The 13,149-nt window shown below is 41.6% G+C and overlaps 1 protein-coding gene across 1 annotated transcript in view; it reads right to left on the bottom strand.

Annotated features, from left to right (window-relative positions):
• Positions 1–6,649: 6,649 nt before the first annotated feature.
• The window catches only part of LOC308373496 (uncharacterized protein), a 31,225-nt gene continuing 24,725 nt past the window's right edge, over positions 6,650–13,149 (bottom strand). Inside the window, exons 20-22 of the mRNA XM_080849062.1 lie at positions 12,836–12,976; positions 8,182–8,259; positions 6,650–6,860 (exon numbers count right to left, since the gene is read on the bottom strand). Coding sequence (XP_080705188.1) covers positions 6,742–6,860; positions 8,182–8,259; positions 12,836–12,976 — 338 coding nt within the window. The 3' untranslated portion in view covers positions 6,650–6,741. The remainder of the gene's footprint in view (positions 6,861–8,181; positions 8,260–12,835; positions 12,977–13,149) is intronic.

The following is a 13,149-nucleotide window of genomic DNA, read 5'->3' as shown; positions in this document are numbered from 1 at the left end:
TGACTTTTTTTTTTTTTTCAGTTTTGAAGTAAGGAATTGTATTTTTTTTTCACAAGATGTTTCCAAACCCCACTGCCAATATTGTCAGAATTCTTTCTTATCCATAATGCAGTCTGAAGCACACAGGATGTTCGACCGGACCATTTTCAACACCTCCACCCCTCACTATTAACCCTACTGCTTACCTTAGAACCCTTGAACATTCCCCAGAAGAGGCGGAAGCAGCCAGCAGAATCGTCCTCAGACCCTAATGCCATCTCAGCTCTCAATGTACCATACTGTACTATACTGAACAAAAGATAAACCTGCTGAAAACGCTTGTGGTGTTATCAGTTTGTGAAGAAATGGTCGCAAAGGACATGACTTTCATTTTGTTTTCAAATAAACAGGGAAGGGAGGGAGGACCATGTCACTTTGGCCTTCAGTTTGTTGTACAGTAAATCTGTGTCAATTGTTATGGATTAGATAAGGTTTGATGTTCTGCTCTTTCGAGGGGGGTGGAAGATGTTATTCATTTATGCTTGGATTTGGGAGTGGGATTCAAAGGATTTCCCCGTTTTAAGAGCTCAAAGCGGGGCCAATGCCAGCATGCCAAAACCCAAACAATGCACAGTATTTCTATTTATTATACATAGGTATTATGTAAGGATGACATTGAAGTTTGTACAGGTATCACGGAGAGATACAAGTGTTTTATATGAATTGTTCGATTCCAAATAAAGCTAGGTCTCAGCCTGTTCTTAAAGTTTTCTTTACCACTCTTGAGTGAATCGTATGTGATTACACTAAAATGAAATATACACAGTGATGGGTTTTCGATGGAACTTCTTCCACAGTTTAGCATTTTTAGAAAACACAAAATCTTATATTTGCACTTTCCAGCAGGCATTGAAGAAAGACTGTATCTAGCGATCCTCAATAATTCCAGTATCTCATATCTAGAGCACTTAGTCTGCTTGAAAGGGAATATACTTTATCAGTTTAAGACTTTAAAAATAACACATTTCTGTTTCAGTTAGTTCAAATCACCAGTAGTTTATTAAATCAGTGTACTGGATTAGTTATGGAGACAGTGACATGCATGTTTCAATGTGTAAAGATTACATTTTATTTGTTTTATTAGAGTACAGTTAGAATGGGGAAGGGCAAATAGAAGAAATATAAAACAATTAACTTCTACGTTTTAACTCAGTACAGACTTGGACATTCAAATCATTCATTTCATAAGTTGAAATACATTTCAAGTACAAATCAACCAACATAGGAAAAGTACATAAGGGTTTGTTGAAAATAAGACATCTATAGGGCCATTTTCACCACAAACATTCAAAAGACAATGTTATTTGTTTGTTACTTGTGTTATGCATGTTAGCTTTGATATGCTTTATCCTCATAAAAAAAACCTGATGTCACACACATAGTATATATTTGATAAAGCTTCCTTTTAAGATATAATCTGAAACAGTTCTGAATCCACCACAAAAAAGCCTCAATATAATTTTGGCAGAGCATGTAAACTCTTCTTTATAATTTCCTGCCACAAATAAAGAAATTTAAATAAAGAAATTTGGCCAGTATAGTGAATCCAATCTCCCAATCCACTTCTCTCACAGAAGAACCAAAGCTACCGTATGCACATGTAAATTCATCTTAAATGTTCACAGGTTATGTATTCGTCATCAGACCACAGTGATTCCTCCTGTGTCTCAAGAATGCCTGCTCTAGTGGCTAGATAAGTTGTCTCATGTGGAAGTCACAGTGTTGACTGAGCTCAAAGACAAGATGCGAGGATCCACCTCATCATCAGCAACTGACCTCACAGTAGTCGATATACTCTTACCTACATTTGGTAACGGTGATGCACCTGTCCTAACGTCAAAACTTCACATAAGCATCCCAAACTTGTTTTCTAGATTTCTAGCAAGACCACACAAAATAAAAAAAACCTAATAAAATGTATCAGCTGAATGTGAAATAACAAAAAAGAATCCTCGGCCAGTGTTGTGGACAAAACTAAATAAGGAATATTATCAATCATTGCAAATCAACACAAGACAACAGACTTCAGAGGCGTATCACAGACATTGGCTGTTTTATGGAATACAGGGGGCTGCATTCAGAGTTTAATGGTCGCATGCAGTGGATACATGCAGTTTAAATAAAGTGACCAAACTATTGTGCAGATAGATTTAGCTATCCAGCAGAAATGAAAGAGTACATGACAGAGGAAGGAAGAAAAGACTAAATGAGAGGATGTACCTTGTGGAGGCATAAAAAAACAGTACAGTGTTATAGTAGAAATCACAATAAAACAGTAAAACATCCTGCGGTTTTGTTATTCAGGTACATATATTCATACACATATCAATCAATTCACCAGTCAGTAAATCAATTTGACCATTTTTTAACAGCTGGAAATAAAGTTTCAAACAAACAAGAAGTTCAGTGAATGGTCACATCCTCAAGATACCCTAAATAAATCCTCCATTTTTCTGCTCAGTTTATTTTAATCTATAAAAAAAAACCTCAAATTGCATGCACAGTTCACAGTGTTGCATAGGGAGAAGCTAAGTACAGTTAGAATTTTTGCAACTGATTCACTGAATGCTGATGGCAGCTGATATCACATTACACGTTAGAAGTATTATTATGAATTTAAGCCCAGTTGCTCTGGGTATTAAAGCAGACCTATTATAAAGCATAATATGTCCTCTTTAAGCATCGGTAAATGAAAAAAAAAGCAAGACATTTTCCTCTTAAAATCCTGCATTAAAAGATTAATGGAATTTGCCCTGGCTAAGAATGGGTATAAGGCCAACTGTGAGAATACTGTGTGTGTGCCCATCTTGTTTTAGGAATGCTTGCATTGTTTAATACACTGCACATGCTTGATTTTTGTACATGCATCAGTCTCTACAGATGAGAATGAATTAGAGATAAAAGAGATAAAAAGCATCGGTCAGGAATTCAAACAAGGGTCAGAGCAGAGTCGTTACCTTTTTTGGCTAATAGCAATGTTAGCAAACACCTTGCTCAATGGTACAAAGCCCAAAAAACTGAAAAGACAACGCAGACACTATCAGTATGACAGCTGTGTCAAATTGATGACAGAAGCACAAATGCATGAACTGTACCACATTTTTGTTTATTTGGTATGAGATCAACATTTTTTGTTCATTTGGTATGAGAGGAGATTTCACTGAAACACTTAGGCAGCTTAGAGGGCTTTAGTTAACAAACTATGCAAAATTCGCCATGTAATATACAACACAGATACAATAATATTTAGATGTTCTCAGGCAGAATATGTTTAGTGGGTTTCAGAGTTAAATGGATGAAAGTACCAGAGGGACTTGTTACTTTGAGAGATGCACATGTTCCAATAATACTCCACTCATTCTCAAACTATTGCCCTCATAGGACATTTCAAAACGACTGATTGAACTCAGCCGATTGCAGTGTTGCCCAAGAATCTAATGAGTTATTTTCGTGTGGGAGTTGGAGCTGTATTGATATTAATGACTTACTTCCACATTGCTGATTCTTTGTGTCACTCTGGGCCACTGAAGTAAAGTCACTGGAGCATCAGGCCAGGTAACATCTGTTCCTGTCTGTATGACACCTGCAGCTTCTAGCTTTGGTGTGCTACATTGGTGCAACTATATCATTAAGCAAACCACTATTTCACTCTATGGGAACAATGAGGCTGGTGTGTTTTTATGCCAGAACCCTGTTGAAAGCCGTGTTTAGCAGTTGAGAAAAAATGAACTCAACACAGCTCAAACGCAGTCCTTTCCCCCCTCACATTGGGCTTAAACCATTTCAAGATTAAAGAACTCAGAGCTTCAGCAGGTTGAGGCTGTGGATCCTTTCACTTCAATGTGCGTATCAGCCACTCGGTGGCGCTACAGCGCTCAAGAAAGTGATAATAGCATGTGGTGTTTTTTGGTCACATGGTGTGGTTAAGTAGGAAAAAACAAACAGCCTCAGTCTGCAGTTGACAAGAACTAACCAAGAGCACTAGAAAGGCATAGTTACGACTCAGAGAAACTTGAAAAAAAGATAAATCCAAAAGATGACAACATGAGTCAGTCACTGACATATCTAAGGTGAGCTCACAGCATAAACACTGCAGCGGTTTGAGCAGTTACAAGGGAAAGACAATGAAACTGTCCTGGAGATAGCCTGAGCCTGCTGCAGATTGCCACTGCATTTCAACGACTCTTCTCTCAGTCAACCAAGAAGAAATGGCCAAGTGAGTAAAACTCGACAACAAATCTGACCTGCTGTACCATCGACTCATCAGTGTATCCAGTGATAAGCAAGACATGCTAATATTTAAAACAAAAAATGCTTGACTTTCAAATCCTGGTGAAAAGTTTGCCACCCTCTCATTGTCACTCTGAGTTAAACATAACAACAAAACAATGTGTGCTAGGATGAAAAATGAAATGGGGAGGCAAAGAAAATGTGCTTATTTCATAAAGAAAAAAAGTCATCACACCTCATGAAAAATGCACCAAAAAGGAGATATTAGATAATCCTAGAACGACAGTACACCCACATAACCTTTGATACTTCAATCATACCAGAGGAAAGGGAAATAAATACAAGCATCTCTGTGAAGTTGAAGGCCCTTTCTCCCACACCATCGTGCAGTGCACCACATATTCAACTTTAAAAGACTGTGGCAAAGATCCTCACTGTAAGGAGATGACACCTCTACAGTCATGTCAGTACAGTCTGATTTGCCCATGTGCAAATCTTAATGACTGACAAGACAACAATGAATGAAGCAAACATTATAGTGTATTAGCCATTGAAACAACCAACTCATAAATAAAGATGTTTGATAAGAATTCCAGGTTTAAGACAAATTGTAGGATAAGAAAGTCAACAATAGAATACTTTGCAAGCCATGATCAGCGAAGAAATATTCAACCAGTTTCAGTTTTTAAAAATATGAACATATTTATCAAAATGTTCACAAAAAAAAAACAATGACAACGAAACAACAAAATTCAAGTACATCAAAGAAAACAAAATATCCGTCAAACTCAAAAACAACACAAACACACAAATAATAAGACAATTATAAATATCCTGAATAATGTTTACATTTTGATGGCACAAACTGGCAAATTCTGCCTTTGGAAAAAAAGAAAATCAAAGTTCAAAATATACATAAAGCACCAGTAGTCTGATGTCTGTACAGTGTGAAGGGAACCTAAGCAACCTATTCCCTTGTAAACAATAAAAGTGATTTATTTTGTTTGCCTCAAAAGAGCGGCGCAACAGCACCTGCAACAGCATCTGCCACTTTGAGGGTGACAAACAACTCTCCCATTTTGTTATTTACACTCCTGCAGATTATCGCCAATTTTGCACTTCTCTCTCTCCCACACACATTCTGCTGTTAATGATAACCACCTGAGTGTATGACCACTGTCAGAAGATTGCATGAAAATAGAAATACATAAAAAAAAACAAGAAGTACAAGCATTAAAAAGTAAAGGATTCTTCGTCGGAAATGTAACAAGGCTGGCAGAGTGGGGATCTGCAGATGAGAAGCCTGACAGGCTTGAGCACAGTGAGACACCGCTGGTTTCCTTGACTGAAGCTCAGAAGAAACACCATATCTGACAACCTGAACTCCCACGAGCCGTCACCTCCTCAACCCTCCTATCTCCCCCCCTCATCTCTTAGCTTCTGCCTCAGAAGGGCAGTTGAGACATCCAGACTTCAGTATTCAAACGCTACTCTTTGCTAAATCAATAAAATACCTCAGTTCAAATCTGTCAAAGCTGAGATTGTAAAATATAAAACTTTAGCTTTAATGTGCCCCCCCACCCCATTTCTTCATTTAATCTAATCAACCTACATGCTGGATTCTTGGGCAAGTATTAAATCAACCGGAGTCCTGTGCTATAGTTTCCTGGACTGCCATTTGGAGTTATGAGCATAGCTTTGGTTTGAGTTGACCCAGTAGTATGTTCTATCTCCAAGCTGTCCTAGACACCTTCAGATCAGACCTGACATTGATATGTACACAGCCTTTGAACATTCATGTGAAATGTGGAGATTGACTTCTTCCCTTTCAGCTTATGATACTGAAAATATAATAACTAAGTGTAGCCTATCTGAATAAAGCTGTTCCTGTTTGCATGTCATGGTCTTGACATAAATGACATGAATTCATGTGGAATGCATTGGGTCACAGAATGGGAAGACAAAAGTGGTACATGATTAAGGGCATTTCAACATAAAATAAATCATAACTAATGAAAATTAAAAAAGGAAGGCGTCCATGAAACGTTGCAGATTGCATCAAGCAGGTTGTGATTGATTTGGCAAACTCACAGACAGAGCACACATCTCTCTGTTTTTCTACGCTAATTGGCTAATTCAAACCCAATGCGAAGAAAATAAGATGCGTACAAAGAAGGTATTGCGAGATGGCTAATCAGAGACCTCCTCAGGCCTGACTGAATAAACAGCACACACTAAGAGGCAGGGCAGAGGGTTAGAGATTTGCGTATCAGAACGTAAAAAGGCGACCCATGTTTCTGCCTGTCTCCTGTACTGAGCAAGCTAATTTTTCTCATTTAGTTAAACTCTCTCTCTCTCTCTCTCTCTCTTCCCCCCCCCCCCCCCCCCCCAGAAAATGTCTTGACTCAAAATCCCAGAGCGACTCCTGCTCTCTGGGATCCTGGGAGGATTGATCTCTGGTGGCAGGGCAGGCTAGCCGTGCCGCCGGGAATGGGAGTGGGGGGTTTGGCAGTCACTCGGGTCGCATCTGCCTGGTGGGCCCTCCTGCCCCTGGGGCCCTTGAGGCCCCTGGATGCCTTCTGCTGGTAAACCTGCGGAGAGGAAAGGGGACCACGGAGAAATAAGTGCGTGGGCTAAACCAAGAGTAAAATGCAATGGCGGCCTGAGTGATTGACTTCATAAACATCATACAGGTCAAGGCTGAGTCACAATGGCTTCACCTAAATAACAAACGCGAACAAAAGTCTTTTCATATACCACGCATACATACTCATACACACAAAAACACAAACACACAACCACACACATCCACCCACACACACCCACCTACCCACCCACTACACACACACACACACACACACACACACACACACACACACACACACACACACACACACACACACACACACGCATAGATGCATGCCACACACAGCAGAGAGTGGGGAGATTTCTAAGAATAATTCTGGCAAAGAGGTGTGAATAGGAAGCCCTGGGCAGATGATGCTTATTTGTAGACGCTGCCTGCTGTGATAGCTTATGAGTCACAGCCGTATGAACCCATCAAAACCGACACAGGCAATAGCTGGACCAAAAGTATATTTTCTTCCTCTCCCTGTGGACACAATTGAATGATTGCTATCTTAAAAGGCTTGTTTGTGCCATACATCTTAAAAGAGAAAGACTCCCCCATCAAACAGTTCCATGCTCATTAGTTTGGTTATGAGTCATTATGTGTCTGAGCTATCACACACAAAAACACATGCACACATGAATCACCTCTCATATCTGCACTGCACTGATGTAGAATATATCATTTAAAAAACAATCCTTTCAAAGCCTTTGGAGGTCCTTCATGGGTGAGATGGAAAAGTTATCTCGCTGAACACAAAACTTTCAGAGCACTACAGTCAAGGCAGGTAATTGAGGATACAGTGACAAAATTAAAGAATAGGGCATGGCGAACAACAAGGGCACCAAAGGCCTTTGATACATTCTTTTATTTTTGTACCTTTCTGAAGTATACCGTAAGTTGCAGAGTTGAATACTTAGAAAAAGTAACTACTGGCAGTACCTGAACTATCTGAAGCCCTTGTGCCTGAATAAGAATTCAATTGACTATTTAACTGTTATGAGATACAGGACTTGTGTGAGTTGTATCCAACTTTGAGTTTTCATCAACCGTAAACGTGATTGACAAGTGCCAGGGGACTAACAGGTGATTGATCTAGAAAATGACTGAACATGTCATCCCACTGAAGGTATCTCCCAAAATGTATTCTTGGTGTGTTGAATGATGAATAACAGATTTCCAAAGCTACCTTCAGTGTACAGTTGTCTTCTATTCTTTCCCAGTTGACAGTGACGGCAGACTGCAGCTTATCCTAATACACTTCACACACGAGAGGATCTTACCTGGTGGACCTGTAGGTCCATGAGCTCCAGGAAGACCCAAACCCATCTGGCCTCGTTCACCTTTCTGACCCCGATAACCTGCAACCAGGACCAAACCCATTAGAAAACCATCTTCACTCCACATAATCATACACGTTTGATCAGATAATGATCATGTTAGTGTGTGGGCATACTGTACACACGGCTAATTACCTGATGCGTTTGAGAGTGTGGGAGTATTTCAAGAATAATTTGCCCACTAAATGAAACATATAAAAGAGACTTTGATTTTAGGTGAAAAAAATATACAGCCTTGTTAAAGATGCTGTCAAAACAACAAGCATCAAGCGCAGCCACCCGGGACTTTGTTTCCGATACAGGCCAGCAGTGCATCAAGGGTTCAATGACCTGCCTGTCAAAGTGACAGGTAGGAGGCTTTCATAACAAAAGCAGAATAATAGCGCTTTTGACCCACATCGGTCAGGGTAAGACAGCAATGAAAAATATGCCGCCATAGCAGGTAAAATACAAAACAAGTTAACAGTATTGGTATTTGTTTAAATATATTCTTGTGTCTGAGGAGCTTGGGCAAATGTCTGTTTAGGCAGGAAAGATGATTTCTTGCCACTTAGCTGTTTCTAAGAGCACATTCAGTCAGCATGATGCTTTCCCTTGATTGATGACAAATAACAAACGATCAAACTAACTGCAAACATTTACACTAAAGACTGTATTTGTGTTCACCTGCAGTGATTCTCTAGACATTGCAGTGATGCTAAGAGCTGTTAAGGTTAAAAAAAACTGAAAAAACCCAGACCAGGATAACTGTACACCGAGCAGACAGTAGGGGGTGTCATAACACAACACACTTGCACGAAACAGCAGCACAGACAGACATGTCACACCGTGGAGCACACATAACAGGCACAGCAGAAGCTGGGGTTATTGTCCATTATCTAGTTATTATGTTAAGTATGTGAGTACTTTCACTCTCTCCACTCCCCTTTTTAATCTCTCTCTCTCTCTCTCTCTCTCTCTCTCTCTGACTCGTTCAAACCAACCCAAGGCACGCTTATTGTACATTCCGATCAGCACATGCAGCTCAGCAAGAGGAGCACAGAGGAGCTCTTGTGTTAATCAAGGCAGAGGAAGGGAGACGATGGACCGTCTAGGCGCGCCATGTTCCCCCCCACCCAAATCCCTCACAGCATGAGAGAGGCGTTCAGGGAGAGAGGTGAAAAGTTTTCCGCACCGCTCTGCAAGGCAAGGAATGGCTTAGGAAGACTACTGAAGGCCCCCAAGGCAATCGGAGTCTTGGCGTCTGTGGGAGGGAGGGAGAGAGCCTACGGAAGACTTTTTAAAGAGATGTTTTTACGACGAGAGCTGCACTGCCCACACAGCTTGACTGCCCATAAGAACAACGCAGGATGTTGAATAACAAAAAAAATAAATAAAAATAAAAGTTAAAAACAAAGAAAATAAAAACATGAGCCTCCTCTCAGCAAACTACAGGGGGCATTCAGGGCATCAGCATTCCTGGCAGGCGGACGGGCACTGTACCTGCGGCAAACCTCGGGACTTCCCACCGCGTAGCTGCCCAGACAAACCACGCCCTGCTGCATCACGCCGCGAATCCCTGCACCTGTTTCTTAATACAGTACAGTAGTACGTCTGGGAGCCAGGGGGCACTGCAATACAAGTCTTAAAGCACAGCCTGGGATGCTGGGGGGTGGCACCACACCACACCACACCTCCAGGGCGACTGAATGGTGTGAGATTTGCATAGCATCACAGGGTTTTACATCGGCTCTGCTCAACAAAAGGCCGTGATTGTTTCCTATTGTGACTCACAGGGGTGAAGTATAAGATTGGTCTGTGATACAAACCTTGTTCTTGTGCATAACACTAGACTACCCTCAGACTAAAGGGGGAGTAACAACTGCTCACACAAAAATGTCTATAAGAATTTCCTTTTGCTAAGATGTGAGTCATGGTACATTGCCTCCCATTATATTCCAAGAGCCTTTAGAATACAAGGTACAATTGAAAGTCATGAAAAAAGTCTGAAGTAGATACTTAGACATGCAGGAGCTGATTCTGCAATCAATTTAATGCAGTATTTCATTAACAATAACTGCTACATGAATGTAAAAAAAAAGACAATTCAAGAAAAGGTATCGTTGAGATAACTGACTTTCATTTGCAAAACGGTACAAATTCAACAACTCAACCACTCACATCATGCCAGTCATATTACAAACTATCTATTTGCTCTGCACACAAATTATCAAAATATTGTCCATGTAAAATTCATATTATTTCCACAATAAATCAACATCCTGTTATATTAGTTTGTAAAAACACTGTACAATTAAAATGTATGTTATTAGCTCTAGGATTTGTGTGATTGGGGGTTCTTTTTAGAAACAGGGGAAACATTGTTGCACAACACAAAAACACCAACATAAACAATAGCAAAATAAGCATGAAAAGGCAGCCCATGTAATTGACAAGAGGAGATAATAGGCGTAAAGATGGGGGAACATTACAGGCAGTACAGATTTAGACACACAACAGCAAAAACAAAGATACAAAGCAACATCTGGCACTGAGATTACCATAAGAAGTGAAAGCAAAAGAATTAGCCTGCAGGTTCCAAACAAATACAATCCAAGAAATGTTCGTCTCTGGGGGGCGGGGAGGGGCCAACAGTGGCAACAGCCAAACTCTGACTTGGGGGACTGTCATTTACTGCCAAATGACTGACCTCCCATCAAAAATTGCAATGGATTGTGAGCACACGGGGAGGAGAGGATGGTTATTTTTCTCCATAAACTATTCATTTTGGCACGTTCCAGAAAGAAGCCTTTTTGGCTATTCCAGCGGCGGCTGTGATTCCAGCGGAGGATGACGAGAAATAATGAGGAAATATTACCCCCAACTCTCTGTCACTGCGACCGCGGAGGGCCATTCAGGAAGTCAACATTACGGAAATAAAAGAAAATAAAAAACTTGTGGAGGTTCGGATTTACCAGCAGACCAAAAAATGTATTCTTTTCACCCCCCCACCCCGCCCCCCATCCCCATTTCTGCCTCAGGGTTTGCATGTTAAATCACACTGGCGCCTACACTGACAATAACAAACATTCTCGTAGGTCTATTTATAATCACAAAAATCAACCAGGGGTGAAACATTGTAGAAATCATACATAATTACAAACGGGCAACTCTAGTTACATAAACACAAGCATAACATATATTCAAATAGCACATGGCAGTTCAGAGCAGTGCTTCCTTTTTCATGAGCTTTGGCAGCAGCGAATACTTCCTACATAGTCACATATGTAATTAAAATGAGGTAGATGCTTGAAAACTCAGACAGGTGTACCTTCTTATCACAACACAGCACATGTTCAAAAGTTACTGCCGTCTTTAGGGTTTCGGAGAGCAGTTGTTTTCAATAACAAGAGAGGAGACACCTTTTTTTCTGCTCTGGGTACCAATGCTAGCCAAGCCTTCCTTAATACTGATGGAAGTGACAAATCAGAGCAATGCATCATTATTGATGAGGCAGCTTGCGTGAGCTGTCAGACACTTGCTCAGGCTCTGATAAATGATCACCTCTGTTAAGTTTTTTCTCTTTTTCTTTCTCTCCCTCTCTCTCTGTGCTGAACCCCACGGAGTGAGATATTGTGGGGCCTTACCCCATCCCCCCCACCCCCCCCCACCCCAGCCCTGGTCTGTCCGCACCGATATTACTTTCTCTTATTCTCAGCCAATTCTTCATTTGTCTTCATATGTTCCCGCGTGTCGCAGCGCACCAAACTCCTTGCCATTTTCTCCGCCTTCCGCGCCCTCAGATTGCATTGATAAATGCGGCAAGCGGGACAAAGAAATACCCATGAATCCTTAAAGCAAAATTTCAATCGGCTCCCATTTGTGTCCCTCCGACGGCTTCACTGACTCCCTCAGAAAAGAGTTTTCATTCTCTCTCATTTGCACTCCCTCGTTCTTTCTCTCTCTCTCTCGCTATTTCCTCTCTTTCTTCCATGTCCCACAATATGTCCCTAGAGCCGGTGCTTTCTGAACTCTTTAGTTTTCTCTCCTCCATGTTCATTTCCTGCTCAGAGTCGGGGCCACTGGTGTGTGCTCTTTGAGAGCAGCTCATATTTCAAAACTTACTTTGCCCCGAGCAGCATGACCCCCTCTGTTTCCAACGGTCAGCCCTAACTCACAACTTTGGAGAGAGGAATAAACTGAATTAAATATAAAAGGCCAGAAATGGTGCCCTGCGCACACCCTCACACACTCACACACACTCCTTTACACACACACACACACACACACACATACACACACACACACACAATTCCTCTTGGCTTTAACAACACACTCAAGAGATTATTTGAAGGGGGGGAGGGGGGGTTGGGTAAGCAGCAAAACCACATCATAGGGTTAATCTTTCAGAGAGAGGAAATAGGTCCTTCCATTACTTTTTTCACCCACAGTTCAACTAGTAGCCGTTGGCATCAGCGTTAAGAGAGCAACTCTTCTGAGAGGGAGACGGCGGGGGTGGTGGGGGGGGCTAAGGGGTTCAGATGGTTACTAAGTGAGACAGTGCTGAGCTCTCTGGGTATTTAGTCTGTTATTTCCCAAGCCTGTGGGGGGTCCTTACCCTGAGGGCCTGCGGTTCCAGGATTGCCTGGTGGCCCCGGGGAACCGTCGTTGCCTGGGGGGCCTGGAGGCCCCTGTCGCACCTGGGCAGCCAAAATGGCCGCCGGTGTCTTCTGCAGCTGGGCCTCACTTGCCAAGCGCTCTGCGGCGGAGAGAAAGCAAAGAGGAATTAATCAGTAACTGTGTGTGTGTGTGTGTGTGTGTGTGTGTGTGTGTGTGTGTGTGTGTGTGTGTGTGTGTGTGTGTGCGTGTGTGCGTGTGTGCGTGTGAGAGAGAACATTTTCTAAAGCAGTGATGCCAAATGGATGAAGGACT

This window comes from Sprattus sprattus, assembly GCF_963457725.1.
Source record: "Sprattus sprattus genome assembly, chromosome: 12".
Taxonomy (NCBI): Eukaryota; Metazoa; Chordata; class Actinopteri; order Clupeiformes; family Clupeidae; genus Sprattus; species Sprattus sprattus.
The sequence above is the reverse complement of the archived record's forward strand: the minus strand, read 5'-3'. Positions and strand labels throughout refer to the sequence as shown.